The sequence below is a fragment of the Syngnathus floridae genome, chromosome 21 (genome assembly GCF_059516105.1).
Source record: "Syngnathus floridae isolate MCC-2025c chromosome 21, RoL_Sflo_1.0, whole genome shotgun sequence".
Classification (NCBI taxonomy): domain Eukaryota; kingdom Metazoa; phylum Chordata; class Actinopteri; order Syngnathiformes; family Syngnathidae; genus Syngnathus; species Syngnathus floridae.
Genome location: NC_142433.1, coordinates 5,418,178 through 5,441,283, shown reverse-complemented (window position 1 = coordinate 5,441,283; position 23,106 = coordinate 5,418,178). Strand labels below are relative to the sequence as shown.

At 40.1% G+C, this 23,106-nt stretch overlaps 2 protein-coding genes and 1 long non-coding RNA gene across 3 annotated transcripts; 2 read left to right on the top strand and 1 right to left on the bottom strand.

Annotated features, from left to right (window-relative positions):
• The first annotated feature begins 601 nt into the window (after window positions 1–601).
• On the top strand, window positions 602–6,952 carry smap2 (small ArfGAP2). The gene is made up of 9 exons (XM_088364995.1): window positions 602–1,063; window positions 4,311–4,444; window positions 4,508–4,672; window positions 4,740–4,799; window positions 4,865–4,922; window positions 4,994–5,118; window positions 5,183–5,366; window positions 5,438–5,712; window positions 5,782–6,952. Exons 1-9 carry the CDS (start codon window positions 958–960, stop codon window positions 5,887–5,889), a joined length of 1,215 nt encoding a protein of 404 aa, XP_088221121.1. The 5' UTR covers window positions 602–957; the 3' UTR covers window positions 5,890–6,952.
• A 343-nt stretch (window positions 6,953–7,295) lies between these two features.
• Window positions 7,296–23,073, bottom strand: rims3 (regulating synaptic membrane exocytosis 3). Its single transcript, XM_088365009.1, has 8 exons — window positions 22,939–23,073; window positions 22,498–22,717; window positions 19,170–19,493; window positions 12,055–12,196; window positions 11,867–11,979; window positions 11,484–11,585; window positions 11,257–11,396; window positions 7,296–11,178 (listed from the first exon to the last, which is right to left on the bottom strand). The coding sequence occupies exons 3-8, from the start codon at window positions 19,432–19,434 to the stop codon at window positions 10,966–10,968; spliced, it is 975 nt and encodes a 324-aa protein (XP_088221135.1). The 5' UTR covers window positions 19,435–19,493; window positions 22,498–22,717; window positions 22,939–23,073; the 3' UTR covers window positions 7,296–10,965.
• LOC148380144 (uncharacterized) lies at window positions 13,800–18,951 on the top strand. The gene is made up of 3 exons (XR_015854982.1): window positions 13,800–13,886; window positions 17,480–17,563; window positions 18,438–18,951. It is a non-coding gene; the product is annotated as an uncharacterized LOC148380144 (long non-coding RNA).
• Window positions 23,074–23,106: the final 33 nt, after the last annotated feature.

Here is a 23,106-nt window from a genome sequence, read left to right as displayed (position 1 = left end):
AAATAGGAACAAAATGTTTTGTTTTGAAGAAAACTTCAGTTTATTTCCGTTTACGTCCTCGTAGTTTTTCTACGCTCCCCATTTTTAGACTGCTCTCTTGCGTTTAGGAGGAAGCATAGCAACCACAAAATTAAATTTCCAAAGGGTGTCGTGCTTAAACTGACCACAGGATGGCAGTGCCGCTATAGGAATTGCTGAAATGGGTGTTATTTGGCCATGTCAAAATTGTACCGTAATCAAATGAAACAAAATAGACAAGAACAAGCTTCATTGGCTAAAAAAAGATTTAGTTACTGTTGTGTGTATTTCGGGAGACAATTTAAGGGCATAATTTCTCCAATTCAAAATGTATATGTGATTTTTTAAAACTATTACAAGGAAGACATTGCCGAAATCGTACAAGACAAAAAAGTTTATTTAAAACACAAATTTGGGTTGGTCTTCAGGAGGAAGAGACAAGAGGAAAACCCTCAAATAACACCTTGCCACATCCAATATGGCAGCGGAGTTGACGTATGGTTCTGCAGAAAAGCATAATCTCAGTATACTCGCTGTCTCTGGGGAGAGCAGAGGTGGAATAATTGTCTAGCTGCAATTACATATTTAGTGTGAGTGTAAGTCGGGGGCGAGGGTGGAGTATTTTGGGACTGTAGAAAAAGTCAGTGGTGGTGTTTTTTTCTCCATTGTTTTTATTATTATTTGTGTTTTATTTTAAATTCTCATTAATAATTGGTTTCAGTAAATATCAATTTGGATGGGTCCTTGCAGGCAGCCGCATGCTGTTTGACTTAAGACGATCCCTACCACCACCATCCTCAACATCATCATCCTCATCTTCCTCCTCATCCCAGCGTCAGTGTGCCACTCACCGCTTCCAGGAATCGAATCAGGGAGGTTATTTGAGAATCCGCGGACGGCGTAGCTGCTGTGGACCGGGGTGAGGTCAACTATTGCGCAATGATGACGGGCAAATCTGTGAAAGACGTCGACCGGTACCAGTCGGTGCTCAACTCTTTACTGGCGTTGGAGGAGAATAAATTCTGCGCGGATTGCGAATCAAAAGGTGGGTCCCGTTTTCTTGCTGAACACAACCTGCAGTGCGATCTCATGGCGAGTCGTTAATTTTATCCCGAGAAACGTTTGCATACATCTTTTATTTAGAATGAAACAAAACACGAGGGAAGCTTCAAAACTGGTTAAGAAGGTTATGATGTAATATTATCATGCATGTTTTATTACCTTATCTGGTGGGAAAAACTATTCACTGCCTTAAATAGGGGGTGCTGAATATAAAAGTAAAAAGGTTAAGATTGTGAAATGAACTAAAGAAAAGTATAAATGCTATTTTGACTCAAATATTTTAGTTTGTCTTACCTTTTTTTGATCTTTTGGACTGTGTTGTGTGTCCATTAAAATGACCTGATGGCTTCTATTTGTTCAACCTGTTTTTCCACGTGGCTAAACGTTTCTGTTTTGCACACAAGCAGGAAAGTCAGACAAGAGTCAAAATATAAAATGAAACCTCAAGAGACATGATTCGATGGGAACTCAAGCACCCTTTTTGCCTCGCTCGCTACTTAGCAGCACTTTCATCTCGGCTATAAATCCTCCAATGAAAGTCGCTGCTGGCATCCTGACTAGATTATGAATTGTGGAATGACTAAGCAGGTTCCAGGTGTGTGTTTCTTATTTACCAGAGAAAAAAAAAGAATCGATGGCCGCACAAATATTTCATGAGAATCAGTAAGCGGGCTCTTGAGTACTTTAATTTATTCATTAGTCCTTTCAACCTTGTCTCACACTGATGTAGCTAAACGGAATCATACAGGAAATGGTAAAACCTTTTGAAGGGGATGTGCACACTTTTGCAACCACATCTAAATTGTTTCTCTTTCAAAATATATATAAAAAAAAAAAAAAAACGCTCCAGTAATGCAACTGAAAAGGTCTGCACAGACCACAATTCATTGATCATTAAGTGAGCATGTTATGAGTACATAATAAATCACATGAATAGACTGGCACTCTTCTTCCTTCTTCGTGATTGGTGCATTTTTAAGTGAGTGAGCTTCTATCACAGACATACTCACAAACTCGGCCTAAAAGCTTTCGTCCACTTCACATCCGCCTCTCAACTCAGCTCATCTGGGTTTGCTTGTAATCTTATTTAGCCTGGCAAAGATTACTGTGCATTTCTCACCTCCCTCCCTCCCTTGGGGGTGCTCGAAGAGGAAGTGGTGACACGAGTGTGTACAAAGCGTTGGCACGTGCAAAAAGCCACACCGATGTAGCTGTGAAGAAATTAGTGTTTGTTTTAGAAGACATGAGATTTGTTTCATTGTGAGTCACTGGCGGAGTTACAGGGGGGAACAGCAGGGGCACGACCTCCCCCACCCTCTCAGAAATAGTCCTTGTAATAATTTGCTAAATAAAAATTCTCATTTCAATATAATAGATTGGCTGTCTTGTGTTGCCGTGGGGACGTCACCTGTTGATGCCACTCGGCCCCTCCCCTCACGTGTCAGGTACGAGGAGGGATTTTCTTCTGTGCATCCCCTGAGTCACAGAGTCAAGGCAAAATGAGAAACAGAGATTTAACAACAAAATACAACAGTTGGTCCTCATATTGCAAAGCATATGGTGAGGGAGTATGGAAATGAATTATCAATTAGGGTCCATCTGCTTGTTAGCATAAACTAGCACTGCTGGGTCACTAGATAGCTTCGGGGCACCTCGAGGGCTGGAAGTGGAAGGAAATGAGTGACATTGTTGAAGAGCCACATGTCTGGGCGGTGATAGTAAGCAGCGCTACAGCTCTGCGGGATTAACTGCCGAAAGTAGCGTTTATCCTTGCGGGATGTCGGCTAATGAGCCATATGCACCTGCAGCCTTTTCGTACACGTGTGTGTGTGTGTGTGTGTGTGTGTGTGTGTGTGTGTGTGTGTGTCAGCCAGAAGTGTGTTTTGCAAATGAATTGCGAGTCTTATTATTGCACCTCTGTGCATAGTGATTAGCATAGCCGCTGCTATTTAATGGCTATTAAAGCAAACTTTTATTTTGCTCCATGAAGTTTTTCGACTAATATTGAGCCAAGGAAAATATTTTATATGATAAAATGCTTGAGTTTGATGCCATCTTGTGTAATTGTAGTGGTTTTTTTTCATAGTGATTAGCATAGCCGCTGCTATTTAATGGCTATTAAAGCAAACTTTTTTTTTTTTTTTGGTTCCATGATGTTTTTCAACTAATATTGAGCGAAGGAAAAAACATTTATATGATAAAATGCTTGACTTTGATGCCATCTTGTGTAATTGTTGTGGTTTTTTTTTTTTTCATCTTTTATTGTTTTGTTTGTCCTGGCATGTTATTGAAGCTAGTTGCAGATGCATTTGTCAAAGCAGTTTCATTTCTCTTCCGACTCCTACTCTCACGACTATTTCTGTTTCACCGTACCCGGAGGTGTACGTGGTTCGGGTAAACAACATAACTCCTTACAGATTGTCAGCAAACCGTTGTGCAGTTTGCAGGTGTGATTCATTGTACACACACACACATGTTCAAATCATTTCGTGCCTCCCCCACCTCAGGGCTGATCTGGTTGCTATGCAGCTTTACAAACATCAGGACCTCGCGTGCATAATTAGCTTCATGGGTGGGCCTTGCATGGGACATATCTGACATGTTATTTTTGTGAATATCAATAAAGAGGCTAAAGCTAGCATGATATATGTCAAGAAGACATATTTGATAATCCCTCGCAAGTGTTTTCCACAGTTAAGCAGGATTTGCTCAGTAATTCTATGATTAGCTAATGCTTGAGCCAGACAGACTTATGTCTTAACCTTTCATTTGTTTTTGTTTGGCGGATGATTATTTCCCCAAGATTATTTCCAACCCTAAAAAAATAGAACCGAGATTTGATGCAATTATTCGTTTGTGTCATCAGAGCCCTGCACAAATACTGTACGAAAGTTCCTCTTGCATCAGAAGTTTGAGGAAGTGACAGTTTGAGGGTTTTACTGCCATCTAGTGTTGAAAGAAACACACTGCAGCAAAAAGTGAGAAGCATTTTAAATTTCTGTCGAGATATCTGCGGATGTACCTAATGTTGTGGCCGGAGAAATACACACACACACACACACACACACACGCCCGTGTTATCTAGGCTACTTGAGTTCCCTGCTGAATTGGATTTTTTAATTGAGGTCTCAGGCATGACTTTTTCCTAATTGGACTAAAAATAATTGGATTCAGCTCATCCGCGCGCTAAGCGAAATCCGACATTGAGTCGAAATCAATCTATGTCGCAGGTCCGAGATGGTCTTCGTGGAATTTGGGGATCTTCATCTGTATACGATGCGCGGGTATTCATCGCAATCTCGGGGTCCACATCTCCAAAGTCAAGTCTGTCAACTTGGACCAGTGGACGCAGGAGCAAGTCCAGGTTGTGCTTTAAGGTCATTCCAAATAGTCACTCCATACCATGCTTATATTTTGTTCACTCCAGTGTGTGCAGGAGATGGGAAACGCAAAAGCCAGACGTCTCTACGAGGCCTTCCTACCCGAATGCTTCCAACGACCCGAGAGCGACCAATCGGCCGAGAACTTCATCAGGGACAAGTATGACAAGAAAAAGTACATGGATAAGGTCATTGATATCCAGATGCTCAGGGTGAGTCAGCATGATCTCAGCATGACTGGAAATTTCAGATCTGAAAAAAAAAACATTGTGACTGCAGAAAGAAAAAAGCTGCGAGAACATCCCCAAGGAACCGGTTGTGTTTGAGAAAATGAAAATTGTAAGTATGAATGACCTGCGTGATGGATAAAAAAAATGTGCTGAATCATTTTGTTGTTTGGACAGAAAAAAGACGTCAGTCCAAAAAAAGACTCTCAGTGTGTTACGGATTTGCTGGGATTAGGTATTGTACCTTTTCAGTATTCTTCGTCTTAATGTTGTTAAAGTTGATCAATGAGCTGTCACATCTCTTAGATGCTCCTACTCCAAGTCCAGCAACATCTAATGGCCTTCCAGGCAGTCATGAGAGTCCACTTTGTAATCCGTTGGATCTCTTCAGTCACTTCTCAGATCCGAACCCTTCTTCCACAAAGAGCACAGTATGGAATTCTGATTCTGATCTGATTTTAGTTTTGGTCCTCTAACGACGTACGTCGATTCCAGGCTGCCTCCACCTTCATGCCTCAGAGCAGAGTGACCGCCTCCGTGCCTGAAAATCTCAGCCTCTTCCTGGATCCAACACCCAAAAAGGCAGAAGGGACCTTCAGGAAACTGTCCAAGGATTCCATTCTGTCCCTTTACGGCTCCACCCCGTCCGTGCACGTTAGCAGTATGGCGCCCCCTCATGGTTAGCGATTTTCATCACGGTTCTATCGCAACAGGGTCATGATATTTATTTATTTTATTTTTTTTCGACAGGTTTGTACATAAACCAAATGGGATACCCGACACATCCGTACGGCTCTTACCATTCGTTAGCGCAGGTCGGCGGGATGGGCGGAGCCATGGCCGTGTCACAGATGGGGCAGCATCACAACAGCTTGATGGCAGCCCAAAGCAGCCTGGCTCATCACGGACATCATCTAAACATGCAGAACGGCGCCATGACACAGCAGCAAAGCGGAATGGTGATGCAGCAGCAAAGCGCGGCGGCGGCCATGATGGCTCATCCGCAGCAGTGGAACATCGGACACGTACGTCTTTGTCCTTATTAGTAAAACAATTCAGTAGAAAGTTTATAAATGTGTTTTAATACCTTCCAGATGACTCAGCACATGTCCGGCATGAATCTTTTCACCAATCATAGTCAAGCCTCGGGAAACCCAGCAGCCCCGACTTCAGCGCACATGACAGCACACGTCTGGAAATAAATTGGATCCGCCCTGAGAGTGAACTTACGAGAACCGTGCGGACGATACTCCAATTTCCAATTTCTGAAGAGGAGACAATAATAAGAAAAGTACAACTACCTCTTCCTCTCCGCTGGCCCAAATCTACTTCCTGCCTCGGCCAAGCTACACAAAAGTCCACACTTGCCTTTGGAATGTTTTGTCAATGCAGCAACAGGGTCAAAATTATTTTTATTTTCATTTATTTTTTGTGTTTTTTTTCCCTTTCAAGCTGCAAGTCACATTTAAAAAAATTGGCCATTTTTATTCATTATTAATTAAATTAATTATGAATTAAATAATTATGAATTCAAATGAATTATTATTAATTTAATTTATAGCTTCTATATTTTATGTTGATGAGTTCCTACATGCACAAAAATCAGGCAGCTAAGCGTCCCTTATTTTACAATCAATATTGGGTCGGCAGTACGCAAGAAATCTGAACTGGATTTTGGCACACCAAAGATCAAGACTAGCTTTATGGGGACTTGATGTTTGTAAATAAAAAAAAGTGTGACATCATGAGTTCATGACATCATGACACTTTCACTAAACTGCATGCCGAGAATGTTTCTACAATGTTGCTTTCATGGCTTGAATGTACGTTTGTGTCGGGGGCAGATCAGAATTGAAAAATGCAATCATATCGTTGTTTATTTTTCTTATGTTTTTACAATTGGACCAAAACACCTTGTGAAGAACAAATTAATAACTGTTTTTTTTGGGGGGGGATGTCCGATTCTGGTTGGAATGTATTCCTGAATCAATGCATGAAATCATAATTGTAAATTGTCTTTTTCATTCTTGTTTTGTTTTATGTGACAGCAAAGAAGAAAGAAAAGTAAAGAGGAATGTATCTATACTCGGTAAATATTGTATATTATGTTTTTCAAACAAGACTTTTATCAGCTACTTTCTATTAGCACTTTTTTTTTGCCTGTTTGGAGTCATATTCATTTACACATTTATGAGAATGTAAGATAAAATGCTGCGGAAATGGAATGAATAAATTTTGTTTTGATTAAAAGCTCTATTATGAGCATTCTGGGGACGGGTCATTCTTAGAAATTCTGTCACCAGTATGAGATATTCTCTCACCTATTAGTTATTCTAGTTATTAATTTATTTTTTAATTATTTTCATTATAATAACTTGATAGAAAATAATCTTACTTGCCATTTTGTGCTCCAACTTATGTCATTTTATTTTGTAATTATTTTGTTATTATAATAATTTGATAGAAAATAATCTTTGGCGCCATCTTGTGGCAGCTGTTATGGGAGAGGTTTGATTTCGACAGCCCTTGCGTTATCTAAGGGAAAAGTAGTGCTTTGCCGCCATCTGTGGTACCCACTGAACCAAATATAGGACACACTCCATCAGGATTAGTGATTCAAATGTACTTTATTGACTGCTTGGTCAAAGGGCATGCAAATACAGGCTTCAACCCAAAATGAACGTTTCATTTTTTTTTTGTATCCCCCATTTTGCTAGCATTTTCTTAAAAAAAACAACATGCACCTTAAGTAATCAATTTTGCAGCTTACAAACCACAAAAATACCAGTTTTACATTATCAAATACCGCACATAGAAAACATTTACAAAGCACAGGTAGAAAATTACAGCTCCTCGCTTTCTCTACATTTATCGTGAGATGCATTCTCCCATCACAAAGTGGCTCTGCTACACGTTGCCCTTTTGCTAGTGGAAAGCTTAAGGCCAGTTAGAGAAGACCACCAAAACCAGCAATGTGGATGAATGTTTTTGTAGCCACGCCGAGGTATTCATCTGCCCCCCGTGTGTGTGTGTGACCTCAAATTGTTTTTTCCTTGCTGTGCTGCATTCAGGGAAATGTGTGCTTTGCTGGCGTGGGAATTAATGGTTGCAGGTAGGTTAAAGGGGGTTACTGAGGGATTAAGTATAGTCTGTTGTGGTCTCGCAACATGGAAAGCCATTTTAGCATTTATTCAATAGCCTTGATAGCCGGAAGGTGCAGAAGTAAGATAAATCAGAGCAGTTGCAAAACGACAAAGGCGCTCCTAGCTAAGTGCAATTCAGTTATATTTAACTTTTATTTTCGGGAGAAATTATTTTGGTAACATTTGTTTCTAACATCAGTGCAACACTAAAGTATTTATTTTTATTTCCGATATTTGGCTGCAAATATTAATAAATTTAATCTAATTGGTGACTAAAGAATTAAATGATTAGAATTTGATAAAGTGACTCGTAATTGGATTTCAAGACTATCAAATAAATGCTCACGTGACTTTTATAGACACAATTTGACAGATTGACATGAACAGTACATAAGACGATGGTATGTTTGTGTCGCTTTGCTACAATAAAAAGTAGTTTGAAAAGGCTGCTGAGGGCGCTAGGATTAAAAAAAAAAATCACTACTTTATCTTTGCATTCCATGCTAAAAGACCAAGTGTGTATTTTCATGAGCAACTTAGGTTACAGTCGTTATTTATTGCCGAAAGAAAATTGGCAGAGCCAATGCTACTTTAAGGTTAGGGTCCAACTTGCTAATTGGATTTTGCAGGAATTTACACCCAAAATTCAACAACAATGAAAATCACCTTCCCATTCTTGGCATCTCTTCAAAATCACCGCTCAGTGACTTCAGCGGCATTATTCAAAATTCTCCGACGCCATTGAGAAAAATCAGTGTAAGCATGCGATAATTTTCACGCATAAAACTCAAATCAAAAGAGGATTTCATCGAAGTGAGTAAAATGTTATCATTGCAATTATAATAGATGAATTTTTAAAAAAGCCATTGCGCATGCGTCCCTCAAACACCCTTCTGTTTTCCGTGATTACGAAATACATTCAGAAAACTATACACACAAATATTCTCTATATAGTGTTTGTAGAACTCCTGTAACAATATTTCAAGCAAAACGCGTTTGTGTCAAACGTGTCATAGTGAAGCATTGATTTTTAAAATACAATAATCATCAAGAATAAGGCCATTGGAAACTGAACAAGCCCTCATCGTCACGGGTTTGCCCCGCCCACCTACCGCCTCCTCTCTAAAATTCCTCTTGAATTATAAAAATAAAACACATTTGCAACAGTTTCATTAACCGTACAGTACTTTTTTTTTTTTTTTTTTTTTGCACATAAGTCAAATTTGGTTGAAAAATGCCGGATGTGGACATTCAAATCTCATCGTCAAGCGGTCGTGGAAAAAGCTTGACTTGCCGAGTGCAGCATGAAAAAAATAAAATTAAAATAAAATAAAAATACTCCCACTAACGCTCGACCCGTTTCAGTACCATCACATTCAAAAAGTCACCGGAACCGGACTCAACTCTGTCACCGTCGACCCTGCTGCTTTGGAAGCAATAACACTCACGTTAATAAAAAGGCAATATTACATTTTTGCTTTTTGCGAGCGGGAGTCAATAAATTTGGAAGTTCGGAAATAAATAAATATTTTTCGAGGATAACTTCGCATTTCCGCTTTCAGAATGACCGACCACACTGTACAGCAAAAAGTTAACAAACACGTTCATACAAGCTCCAAAAAGCTGGAATTTACATAGCTTTTTTTTTTTTTTGCCCAGGAGTAAACATTCAGCAGTGAACATGGATGTTATACAAGGTGGTTTTCTTTTTTTTTTAAACAAGAGTGGATCATCAAAGTTTTTTTGGGAATCACAAAAAGGTGCACTGAAGAGATTTTGTGCAAATACAGTATTTGTACTCATTTTACATTATCATGCCACAAAAAGACACGAAGATTTTGATATATATACTGTATAGAATACCCTACAATACCGTACGTAGATCATGTCAAGAAAATATTACATTATATTCAAATCCAAAGTGTAATTTTGTTGGATTTCTCAAGTGCTGTGGAGGGAAAATAAAAATACAAATGTGAGCTCCATTTAGTACTAACCAACGGAATGTACTGCGGTAAAAACATGCAAATTCATGTCACTTTTAAAAAGATTTTGTAAAGTTTGTTCCAACAATATACTATTTTTTTTTTTTTTTAAATGCCAATTACTTGCTTGAACTACGTTAAAGTTTTCCGCTACAACTTATGCTGAATTCCTTTTTATTATTAAGATGCAAGTGTCAGATCGAAAGTGCTACCAGACCTGTTTCTGTTGTTCCCATAAAGGTGAAAAATCAATAAAAAATCAATAAAGCCAATAAAAAGAATCAATAAAGCAACGTGCTGTTACATTTCCATGCTAGTATTCAAATTGAAAGCAATCGCCGCATTCCATGAGAAACAGCGTCAAAGTATTAAAGTGCCATCTTTAAAAGAAGCGTAGTGCAACACGTGAGTAAAACAGAATGTAGTTGGTGTCGCCTTTCAATTATATTTCAAATAAAGCCTCGCAAAACTCCAAATGCTGCAGGAAAAAGGGAAGCTCCAAAAACCCTTCAATTCAACTCTTCATTTTGTGCCTTGTGGCAGAAATATGAAGGCAGACTTTTCTATCACCATATATTATCCACCATCTTGTTTTTTTTTTTTTTAAATGTTGCAAGCAAACATGCAGCCCGATACACACGCGAGTACAAACAAATTTTCAACTCTAGATGTAGATATGCATAACTATGTATAAACTCAAACCCGCCCTGTACAATAACCTCACTCCTTCATTTAAATATCGGCGGCCATTTTGTGCCCGCAGAACGTCACTTCTAAATCATTGGCTCTGCTACATATCCATACTTTTATATTGTTCGACTGCTTCATCTAAGACTACAACAATAACAATTGCTTTGGTTTTAAAAAATATTTTTTTTTCTTCTAATGTTTGGCATAGAAAGTGTCATCTGAATGGCCCTGGGATGGTATTGTGGAACCTCAAAATGTAGGTTATGGCACTCGCTTTGGGAATGTTGGAATATGGCGGAGGGAAAATGCTACGTTTTCAGGTAAAATGTTGAATGGATGAGTTTTTTTTTTGTTTTTTGTGCCCTACTTAGAAAATTGCTCGTTGAGCACGCGTTCAGAGGAGTACGTCAGCTCCTGCGCTTCAAGGTAGAGTCTATGTACAAATATGAGTGACTCAGCTTTAGGTGCAAGAAGGGCTGGTGGCGCTCTCCAGGGAGGACTGCGAGAGGCGGCGAGTGAGTGGTCCGATGCTGGGGTCCGCCATAGAGGAGGTAGGGAATAACTTGTACCAGCCGCCCACTGTCGCAGAGAGGTCCAAATCCTCCAACAGGATCTGGGCCATTCCCATGAAGCACTTGTGGTCCATACGCCCGTAATCCCCCCACACAATCACCTACTCACCCAAAAAAAATATTATTTCATGTGCACAAAATGGAGATGTCGGCGGCAATATAATTAGTGAGTCGGATACCTGGAGGACTTTTCCCTGAGGACTCTCGTCAAACAACAGAGGCTGCTGGTAGCTGGGGTCAAGATTCTTCTTCACGACTTTGGTTTTCTTCTTGGCCAGGCACACACCGTTCTCCAGAACGTACACCTTCACGTAGGTTGCTAAAGAAAGTGCAGCAAAAAAAAAAAAATAATTAAGTCATTCGACTTGATTTTGCCGCATATATCGAGTGAGGGCGGTCGGTGTACCCGGGATGTTCTTGGAGCCCGGTTTGGGGATCAAGCCCCTGGCCTGGTTGACCTCCACCTCCAGTTGACCTCCTCTGTCCACCATTCCAACATGGACGTCTCCTGCAGAGAAAGAGACACATTTTTTAAATTCTTTTTAACCAACAAATCGCCATCAAGTGTTCAATTGACACTTGTCTCCGCTAGAGGGAGCCATAGAACAATCTATATCCAATATGTGTCCTTCTGGAGTCTTTCAGAGCTTTTTCTTTAACGAATCACATTTCATGCCTGATAACTTTACATACTTTTGCATTAGTCGGTACAAAGGATTATCACCGGGGCGCTCCCCTCGGTTCTTTTGCTTGATTTTTTTTTCTCCTTACACTTGGCTGCTGGCTTACCCATAGGAGGCGTTGCTAATGTTTGCCGCCCAACGATCTGAGCGGGTCCTAAGCCGTCCAGGAAGTCGCTGAACTGGCTTTCGGGCCCGAGGCGTGTGGTGGGGAAGACAAACCTGGAAGAAGGAGAGCTCATTGAGTTGACACGCTGGAAATTCACGTGAAGCGGTCGCACGAGGCGGATGGCTTACGTTCCGTCCGAGCTGTTTGAGTTGGTGCTGCCGTCAGTGGAGTCCTTGCTACCTTGCCGCGTCACCCGGTTCCTCATCTCCACGGCGATGCCGGTCTCCGTGCTCCGTCGGATGGTGCTACGAAGCTTCTTGGTCCCACCATCTAATGAGAATTGTAAAAACAAAGGTCAAAGGTCACTTGCACACTTTATTATTACCGTAACATCCATGCTAATTTCTTTTAGCACATTAGCATTTGTGCTTGTGGACTTTCATTAGAAGAGATGATGTGGTTTATTTGAACATTTTAATGATGTTTGATTCTTTTTATTTTGATGTTTTGTATGTTTGCAATCAACATCTTCTAATGTTTGTTTGATCGACTCTGGATTTGCTCCTCGTTGCTAGTGAAAACAAACTCTCAGGTCCAGCCATCGGACTTCATTAGGCTTGAACAACTCCAAGCTTATTAAGCATCCCTCACCATGCTCGCCCCTATCGCCATGACAACCGCAGCCTCAGAACAGTCACCAAGGGCAAACAAAGCCGCGTGATGGGACCGGAATGATTTCCGTGAGACTTGGGGAGGACGACGAGGTAGCCGACAGTGACGCCAAGTGGCTGCTAGCAAACTTCGAGCGCTGCTGTGGCAACTCTGATCGGGAAGCAGATGATGCCACCTGAGACAGCCGGCGCCATGGAGACAAGCTCATCCCTATTATTAAAAAAAAAAAAAAAAAGTCAAATGTAAAACATCCCCCTAATTAAGCGCCTAATGATACCGTAGCCTTCTTTGATGCATCAAGTAGCGACTCCTCCAACTCATTTATTAGCGTGGCCCTCCCTTCATATCAAAACAGCCCCTGTTAAGATGCAGTGATCGCTTCCTTCCTCTTTAATCCCCTCCTCCTCCTCTTCTTCTGCACGCTCCCCCTTTTCCATTGCCATGGCAACACGGTCTGCATTGCACCAAGAGCCCCGACCAGCCTTTTCCCCTCTCCGAGTGCCTTTTCCTGGCCTTTAAAATCTCCTCTGTCTAACTTTAGATCTCCCTCGTATTTCGTAGAAAACATTTCAAATTAAAAGCTTATGGCGGCCCCAGATAGAAACATCGAGGAACACCTGGAGAACACACAGGTAAGCTGAGGGACCTGATTGGAAGACACACGGGACTGCCCCCGGCCCCCCCCAGGAAAAAATACTAGCTCCGCCAGAGCATCGAGTAGTTTATCAGACCAATAAATGCTCATTCAATCCACTGTTTTCCTTTCCGCTCCGCACTTTTTATTCCGAAGCCAAAACAAACACGTAATGAGCGCGAGCCTGACATAAATCCGACTGCTAAAAAAAACATTACATAAGCGAGTGGAGTAGAGGCTGTTTAATTGTCTGCTGATATGAGGAATAATTCATCCCCAGGAGGCGTGCAAGATTGCAGAAAACACGCCGCTTCTAATTCGATATTTGTGCACATAAAAGGTATGAAGAGAAAACAATCCAGATATTAGATAATAAAGTTGGAGTCACATGGTTGGAAGCAAATTAATTCAATTGCAGACAAAAGTACGCATATATTTGATGTGTGTGAGGATCATTAAAGCCGCTTTGACATTTGGAGAGAACACTGATGAAGCCTTTCTCATTATGAGCTGTAATATAGAATGCTGTTTTTAGCCTCCCTGCACCGACATGCCTATTGGATGCGCCCGTGACGGCAGCGAGCCGCCGCGCGTAGCAACAGTAACCAAGCACGGGTGTCTGCGATCAAAGATTTTGTTGTGGCGTCTTCACTGCTGAGCCTCTCTGCTAAATTTGGCAGCGGCAAAAAAAAAAAAGCTTCAAAAAGGTAGAAGGTAAAAATAGAGATTATTTGTAGTTGAATCCGTGTCAGTTACATAAGATACAAATTGGGTCTGGCTATATTTATTTTTTTCTTATTTTCGAGAGCTTTTCAGGGTCGGAGCTTGAAGACGTTTGATATTTAGTCTTTTGAAAACAGATCTCTGTCTTCCGTCGAATAGTGACCAATAAGATGCTATTAGCCTTTTGCATGGGAAATGATTTGTACTAATGGCAACTCTTCATGTAGAGCAGGATGTCTGCCGATGAGTTAATATGCTGCAGCGGCTGCTGTATAATGTCACTTCATTACAACGAGGAAAAAGGCCAATCTAATTCTCAAGTCATTTCTCCCGGAATACTCGACTTTATGCGGAGTGGATGAGAGGAAACTAATTTAGTCGATGTATTAATCACGTTGATTTAGCTTCATACGAAATCGGCATTGGGATTGTGATTTCGTGACGAAAAAGGGAATAAAAATCACATAAAAAAGGTTAATAGGAAGATTAACGTGACTTTTTCACCATGTTGCAGATTTGTTGCATTGGGGCTTAAGAGTAAAATGTCATTTGGGCTTTGGGAGAGGAACCTGCCGAGAACGTCCTGTGGCGCAGTAGCCGCCTGCCGACGCCATGAAACAGATTTAGAAATAAGCCCGCCTGTGTGTTTACATTGGCTGAGAGAAGAGGTGTGTGTTGGTTCATTGCACCAAATGCTCACATCATTTTTTTTTTCTACACACACACACACACACACACACAACCCCTGAGACCCCAAACACACAAACATAATTACCGTTCTCCGGAGCAATTTCCTGTATTGTTGATGTTGTTTATTTGAAAGTTGCATTGCACAGCTCCTTGACCACCTTTGATTGAACATAATGGCAGCATATTAGCTGCATTATAGTGTGCTCGAATCTTTTTCTGACCAAGCTGTGATTTGGGCAAATGATGTAACGGTCGTAATTTCGATAAGGACTAGGTCGCTTCAGGTTGTTTGTTTTATTATGAAAGACTCAAGTGTTGTTGTTTGCCCGCAAATGTGACAGCAGTTCAGAGAGTATAATAAAGTAGCAGCAAAATAGTTTTATAGTTACTAGCTATGCAATTTTCCAATTGCCCGACTGTGATGTCTGAAAGTTAGCATTAAGCTAGCAGACTCTCGTTAGTCTTATTTACATGTTTAGAATTTAAAAAGTTAGCATTAAGCTAGCAGACTTTCACCAGACTTATTTACATGTTTAGCATTTACAAAGTTAGCATGAAGCTAGCACACTTTGGTTTCTCATTTGAATGGTTAGCATTTATAAAGTTAGCATGAAGCTATCAGACTTTGATGATGATGATGAATTTATCCGTTTCAATTATTATTATTATTCACTTTCATTAGACTTATTTACTTGTTTAGCATCTACAAAGTTAGCATGAAGCTATCAGACTTTCATTAGACTTATGTACATGTTTAGCATTTACAAAGGTAGCATGAAGCTATCAGACTTTCGTTAGACTTATTTACATAGTTAGCATTTACAAAGTTAGCATTAAGCTAGCAGACTTTCGTCAGACTTATTTACATGTTTAGCATTTACAAAGTTAGCATGAAGCTATCAGACTTTCGTTAGACTTATTTACATGGTTAGTATTTACAACGTTAGCATGAAGCTATCATACTTTCGTCAGACTTATTTACATGTTTAGCATTTACAAAGTTAGCATGAAGCTATCAGACTTTCGTTAGACTTATTTACATGGTTAGCATTTAGAAAGTTAGCATGAAGCTATCAGACTTTCGTTAGATTTATTTAGACAGTTTGTTTGAAAAAGAAAATATAATCAAATCCATTTCTATCTGTGAGTCATAAGCTATTTTTTGTTTGTATAAAGGAACAAGAAAAGTTGAAAGTTGGGACTAGGACAAAGCAGGAGGCATATATATATCGTAAGCAACGACTGCTTCAAATGTGTTTTGTAGCCTCTGAATCGCACCAGTGGGGAGCAGAAAGCTTTTAAGAGTACTAAGAAAGGTCTCAGTCGGCATTTATTGAGAGAGCTAGTGACTCAAAAGAGGGGGGAGCTTGGATAATAGCGCAGCCACCTTGCATTCAAGACAAGCCGAGGAGGAAAAAAAAAAAAAAAAAAAAAAGGCCAGAGATTGTTCCATTCGAATGGCTTTCACCCGGAGACGAGGTGTGACCCAACAGAGAGCTCATTGTGAAATATTTCCAGGCAAATTTCAAGAAGGCTTGAGTCATCTTAATTAGAGCGATTTTCTTTGGGGAGAGATTTTCCCTCAAAAACAGGCAGCATGGTGAAAACTCAAGTGCTGCTGCCAAAAATGTTGATGACTCACAAAGAGCTAGAAGTAGACACACACACACACAGTTACCAAATGAAAACAAAACTAATTAGAGGTCAAGATACAGTATTATTGACTTTTAGGGCATACTCATCGGGGATTTAATTCATTATCATTTGGTTTTACCCTATTTGGTGCTTCCATCTTCTTGCTGCACAATTCATCTTATTAAAGGAAATCCAAAATTAGTCTCGGCTTGTCCATTATCAGAGATTGAAAAACACGATTTAAAAATAATTGAGCGAACTATGAGACGGACTGCCAAGCAGTGATTGGTTTGCGATCAACATCTTTATTTTTGCCTGGTTTCCGTTAATCTAGTGCTCCTTAGTCTCAAGAGGGGTCGCCCTTCGTGCGAGTCACGGCTAGAGGAGATAAGACTGAGTCATCTTTTGAAACCTATGGAAATACTTTGTGAGCGCCTTTTTCCTCGCTGCCAATAATAGCAGGGAATAAATAGAGCACAAACGGAGCAAAAAAAAAGGCACAAATCCTCGAATTAGAAAATCTATCAAGCACGGAAGGGCAGAAAGGGAGCAGCCAAGGCGTGTTTGCGTCATTTCACACGCGGATTTGTGTTTTTTCAAAATGTCCGCCATTATTTTTTAAATGTATGCTTTCTACAAAAAACACTTCAAGAGCTCATTCCGCTGATGTTTGTGAACTGACTGGATCCAATTCACAAAATGGACCATGACCAGAACATGGCCCGCAGACACAATAACGCTTCAACGTTTACCTTCTCAGCACGCTTGAAGAGTATTCATCTCGATTCATTGTGTTAAGCCTCCGCTTTAAATCCTGTTATTTAATTTGAAAGGGTTGAAATGAAGCACAATGTTTAAAGGGGAGAGTGCTTGAACAGAATAAATGATCACTCTTATGTAATATGCAGTGTTCCGTTGCTATCTCCTGAGGTTTTCAGCCATTTTTTTCCCAAATAGGTTTTAACTATGCACAGGCAAATCTGAATTTAGAGAATAAATGCAGCATTGCAAATGACTTTCACTGACTGATTGGATTAATAGATATTTACTTTATATTATATTTTATTATTTATTTATTGTATTTTATTATTATTTATTATATTTTATTATTATTTATTATATTTTATTATTATTTTATATTTATGATGATTTTTTTGATTGGAACAATACAGATTTTGCTAAAAGTGGTAATTTACAAGGCCTGGTCAAATTGATGCTGTTGTCTAATTTCCCAACGTGATTACATTTTGTGCTTTTAGCCACGTTTGAGCATCATGGAGGTGAAGCTGAGGTGACGCCACCATAACAAGAGGAGCCATAATACGAACCAAGGTGGACGCACGGTGGGTGCATGATCCCTTCATTTAGTTCCAGGCGAGATATGTTCTCCTGGCAGCTGAGAACATCTAAATTTAGAACACCCCCCACCACCACCACCACACTTTTCCCTCTTCTTCACATCCTCAGCCACAATGAACCTCCTTCATGCTTACTTTGCTATTTGTTTTGTCTGCATGAAGACCCACCAGCAATTGCCGGATATTATATTTTAAAATAAGTAAATAAATAAATAAATAAATAAATAAATAAATAAATAAATAAATAAATAAATAAAATAAAAAATATATATACGTGTGCATAATTTTTTTTTTTTAAATGTATATTATATATAAACAGTGATCCCTCGCTACTTCACGTTTCGTTTATCGCGACGTCACGACATTTTCAAAATTAAAAAAACATTTAAAAGTCAAAATAAAACTTCTAAATTGAGGAAACATGTGTCTAACCTTTTCAACAATGTAGTATTGCTCCAAATGTTCGTTTACATTCCTTTAGAAGTCCGTTTTCGCGTGTTTGCACGCTCGTGAATTAGCATCTTTCCGCTAATTCGTTAGCCTGCCCAGTACTTTCTTGTTGGTGCCCGTATTTCGCGGACTTCACTTATCGCTGTTGGTTTTTGGAACCAATTATCAGCAAAAAACGAGGGATTACTGTATATATAATTTAAAAAAAAAATATATATATATATATATATATATATATATATTTATTTATTTATAATATTAGACTCAGGGTTGAGAAGCCACAAAATTCAACAAAGGGATGAATTTGTGAATTCCCACATGCGGCGGGGAAGACTCCATGTGTCTGATTTGGGATTCAGATGAATGCGTGCGGCCACGTGAATAACGCTGTGTGTTCCTGTTTACGCAGCTCGTGGGACATATGGTGACTCTGTTAGCGCTGGCATCACAAAAAGCGTGTTGGACATGCACGCACCTTTCATCATGCTTCCGTTTACCCTCACGGATGAGAAAATGTGGATTTAAAAAAGAGGGGCCGGGATCATTTTGGCTTGTTTGTTCATATCTATAAAAGATGTGTTTATCTGATGAGAAACTTGGTATTAAAAAAAAAAATCATTATGCAATCCTAAGCTTTTTAAAGCAACAGAAAATCGTTTTCTGCTAAATAAAGTGCTTTGGCATTTGAACAAAATCCGTCTGGACCAGGCTATGAAATGTCACACTCTGCTGGATTTACCGAGCAGATAGCGACAAGACTCAGATTGAGTTTTAAGGCTGAATGATCTCCCAAAAATAAACACAGTCAATGTCCAGCCACATTGCAGGCAAGGAAGCAGAAAGCAAATTGTAGACATGGACGCAATGTTCTGAAAAGGTCACATGGGTGCTGATGCACATGAACTAGCCAAGATATTAATGGAAGATGAGCCCAGATTTTTATGAAATTTAAAAATAAAATGGGCCTTTATCAAATATGACGAGTTATCTGACTTCCTAACAGGAGTTTGCTCTCGTTTGAAATCTACTGTATAATTATTCCCACGGGAGAACATAACGTCCCCATCATTATCGTTCACCCCTGCTAACGTGATATTGCCTCCTCGAGAAGAACACTGAAAGAAAAAACGGATGGACTGACCATGCTGGTTGAGCTGCTGCGTGCTCTTGCTCCACTGTGACAAGCCTACAATAGCCACCATCTTGGCCCCCAGACTGGAGCGGCGTTTCTTGTTGCCGGCCAACGACGTCGACTCGGGGCCCCCGGCTCCGGGACTCTTCTCCAGGTTGTACATGGCCCCCGAGATGCTAGAGGAGCGCACAACGTTCCGAGCCGCTTCGCTCAGACCGCTGAGGCTGCTCAACCCGCCCGGGCTGGGCACCTCCACCGAGCTGCTCAGCATCATGGTCCTGCTGGTTGAGAGGACCGGTGAAGGAGCTGGGCAGGAACGTTGGAGTGGGGGTGCTGAGAAAACGACAGAAGAGAAGATATGATGAGAATAAGGTAGTGAGTGAAAAATACATTTAAAAATTAGAATAATTTTTATAAATAAAATAAAAATAAATTGAAATATATCATAAATAAATTAAAACAATTAAAGTAAATAAAAATATATTGTAAAATAATTAAAGTAAATAAAAATATATAAATAAATTAAAATAATTAAAATAAATAAAATATGTACCACAGAATAAAAAATAAAGAGAAATAAAATAAAAATAAAAATAATAAAAATAATAATAGGAAATAAAATAATAAATAAAATAAAAATAATTTATTGAGTTAACTCTAACTCATAACAAATCCATATTTAAATGACAAAGACTTGGAAAGCAGGTACAACTGCCTTCTCCTAAAGCTTCCACAATAACTCACAGTACGTGCAGAACATAGACAAAGGTCAGTGGGTGGTAAGAAAAATCTCCAGTCACACGAACACAAATGTCAGGGATGGCCTGCTGTTGGCGGGCAACCTTGTCAGCTACTATTTGTCTCCCGTGTTTCCCCGCAATCATATTTTGGCTCCAACATTAAACAGTAACTGCCGCCGGGCTCGCATGTGGATTCATATCTACTCCATAAATTTACTTCATAGCCTAAACTGTACAAGAGCCATCAAAGCATCCCAGGAATTTTTCTTATGTCACCCAGCCTTTTTCTTCACACGCCATTTTTCTATCTGATCATACTTTATTACGTCAGAATGACCTTTTGAAAAATTCCCCTTGTCACTAGTGACATCTTCCCAAAACCTCCGTGCGCCAGTGTCCAACTTCTCCTCAACCTTATCACTGGATCTCATACTTGTGCGTCTCATAAAAACTAGACCCAAATGCATCCTGACTTATCGAGGTAGCAAAATTGAAGCAAACGATGCACTCCGACTGTGTGCACACATTTTTTTTTTACAGACTGGTGAACGGTTGTACGGACGAATGCACATATTATTTATGCTACAGCACTTATTCCTGTTGCAGGATGTCTTCAATAATACATATAGTGTAGAGTGAGTTTGCCCTTAATACGTCCTTAGAAGTTAAGACTCGGATGGATATGCGTTGTGCTTTTTTTGGGGGGGGGACATCTGAAAAAGACGCCACGTCGGCACAATTCTGACATTTGGAATCACTGGAATACATTTTCATGGATTTTCATTCATTGTAAGTGGGCCTAGAACGCATCCCTGAGGGATCCCTTCATATAAAAATAAAACCGATGGATACGTCGGATAACAAATGAGGAACTATTGCTCTAAAATGGGATTATGGATGAGAGTGGGGTGCGCCACAGTGCCCCCAGGCCGACTTCCATCTTGGGAGGTAGGCTAAGGGGAAGGAGACGAAATGTGTCACTGACCACATTAGTCACTGGGGAACGCGGCCATGAGTCAGGAAAGCGCTCGACCTCATCAGTCACGTCATTCTTAACCCAGTTTCCTTCCATTCCATTTGTTGTATGTCTAGCTTTCCGGGCCCTTCACCCTACCCGAGTCATATGGGATCCAAGTCCATATTGTCAGCCATTTTTATTCCGTGTAGGCGTCCCAATATTTTTGTCCACATATGAAGGGACACGTAGGAGGTTTCACTTCAAAAGGCTACCGGGGGGGTATTGATTCACTGCGGGGAAGAGAACGCTATATCGCTAGCTCAGCTGAGCGGGGATTAGCGTGTAAAATAGCGGCCCAGCAAATGAGCCTTCAAAATGATACAGCCAAGGGATTTGATGATTATCAGCAAGGAGGCTTTGTTTCAAACGTTTCGCGATAGAAACTGGAGTCATCACTTTTTCTACACAAAATCTGGCAGTCCTTGCCAAGAATGATCTTACAATAATTATCATCAACATTTTGCAACATGCACAATAAATATTATTCAAGATTGTGCTTGGAGTTATTAAAAACAAATCCTGGGATTTACTTTTCAGGGTGTTGAGTTGCAAAATATTTGTTTGTGTGATTATAGTGAAAGGCAATGTTTGTTCTACGCAAGACAGGCTTTCCGGAGCTTGAGTCTCTTCCCAGTTTGACTGTCTCGGTGGATTACACAGAGGATCAAGTGGGAGCCAGGCATTGGATTTCAAGAGTTAAGCACATGGATAATTATCCCGCTTTCTCCCTTTTTTTCCCCCCAAAAAGTGCCTGCTTTCCTCTGAGCCGGTTTAAGTAGTCACGGCATTCGTGGAGTTTGACAAGTGTCATAAATTTCAAAAAGGCTTTTCTATTCTTTTTTTTTAATCAATTTAACAACAAATGTTGACCTCACACACTAACCACCCACAGATGGGAGGTTGAGGTGCAATCTCTGTATGCATGGGCTCCTGTGTGTGTGTGTGCCATCTGATATAATCTCGCACCTCAGCATGAGTGTGGCCCAGCCCGTCTAATGCTTGGCGAAGAGGACGAGCCATCTGAAAAGTGCGTGCTGGTAATGTGCTTATAGAATTATATGCTTATGTGCTCGCCCTCCCTTTGCCTGACACCCTTACTCCTACCCAAACACACGCACTCAAAATATATTATGAATAACACACGCACTAAATAAACATATCAAGAATTAAAAACATACAAAAAAAATACATGTCAAAAATGTAAAATGTCAAGATTCCCCACATGTTTTCTTGATTTCACAAAACTTAGTGAATTTAAAATCCATTTTGAGTCGACACTTGTGATATTAAACTTTGGAGCCCCTATACAAAAAAATATTTAAAAAACATACTTAATTTTTGCAATATTTCGGTGACTTTAGGGAGACGTCATTAAATTACTGTCAGATGTCAAAAGGGGCCAATTAGGTAAATACTTTAAAATGCAAGATAATTAATTTCCAGATCCAGTCATGCACTTTTTTATATTTTACATTGTGAGCCATAATAAAAGATGCTCGGCTGATCACGTGCGTTGTATCCCAGTGACAGTTCATTGCATTGTGCACAATTGTGGTGCTGAAACTGCATGAGTACTTACCACAAGGAGCGGAGAAGAAGAGGAGCGATGTAGGTCGCAGGTTGTCAAATGATGTTGTGCTTGCGTCCCGCGTGATTTAATGTCATCGTTCGGGTGTTATTTTGACGTCTTGGTGAAAAAATTTTGGGGGAAAAAGCTTTGCACGGCGTCTCCGGTCTGCACTCTGCTGCTTCTGGAGCTGCAATCCAAGGTGGGGTTGAGCAGAGCCGAGGGGGCGCTGCTGAGGATGAGAAAGGAGTGGGATGAAAGCGAGACGGTGGTCGAGGTGGGGGAAACAGCGACATCGTGTGGCCTGATGTGGAAGTTCAACTTTATATCACGAGCACGCAGAAAAAACACCGTAGAAATTATTTTTGTCGAATACAAAATATGAGAAATTGACGTTTTCTTAGGTAGTAACAGATAATTTCCCAACAGACGTAAGAGTTTTGTTTGACTTACTTTTTTGAGGACTTTGGTCACACTTGCAATATGCATATGCAATGTAATCTGAATAGTTATTATAAATCAAAACCAACTGTTGTCATAAATTATAAAAAAACAAACTGTGGCCTGCAGGTATAGCTGACAAAGTTTTTCAAGAAACTTTTACTCCTAATCCGCGCACCT

Excerpts from the sequence above, each read along its gene's own strand:
- smap2 (XM_088364995.1), top strand. The coding sequence starts at position 958 with ATGATGACGGGCAAATCTGTGAAAGACGTCGACCGGTACCAGTCGGTG. Across the intron at positions 4,800-4,864 it reads TGTTTGAGAAAATGAAAATT|AAAAAAGACGTCAGTCCAAA; the intron begins GTAAGTATGAAT and ends TTGTTTGGACAG. Across the intron at positions 5,367-5,437 it reads CAGTATGGCGCCCCCTCATG|GTTTGTACATAAACCAAATG; the intron begins GTTAGCGATTTT and ends TTTTTTCGACAG.
- rims3 (XM_088365009.1), bottom strand. The coding sequence starts at position 19,434 with ATGATGCTGAGCAGCTCGGTGGAGGTGCCCAGCCCGGGCGGGTTGAGC. Across the intron at positions 11,586-11,866 it reads ATTAGCAACGCCTCCTATGG|GAGACGTCCATGTTGGAATG; the intron begins GTAAGCCAGCAG and ends CTTTCTCTGCAG. Across the intron at positions 11,179-11,256 it reads CTCAGGGAAAAGTCCTCCAG|GTGATTGTGTGGGGGGATTA; the intron begins GTATCCGACTCA and ends TTGGGTGAGTAG.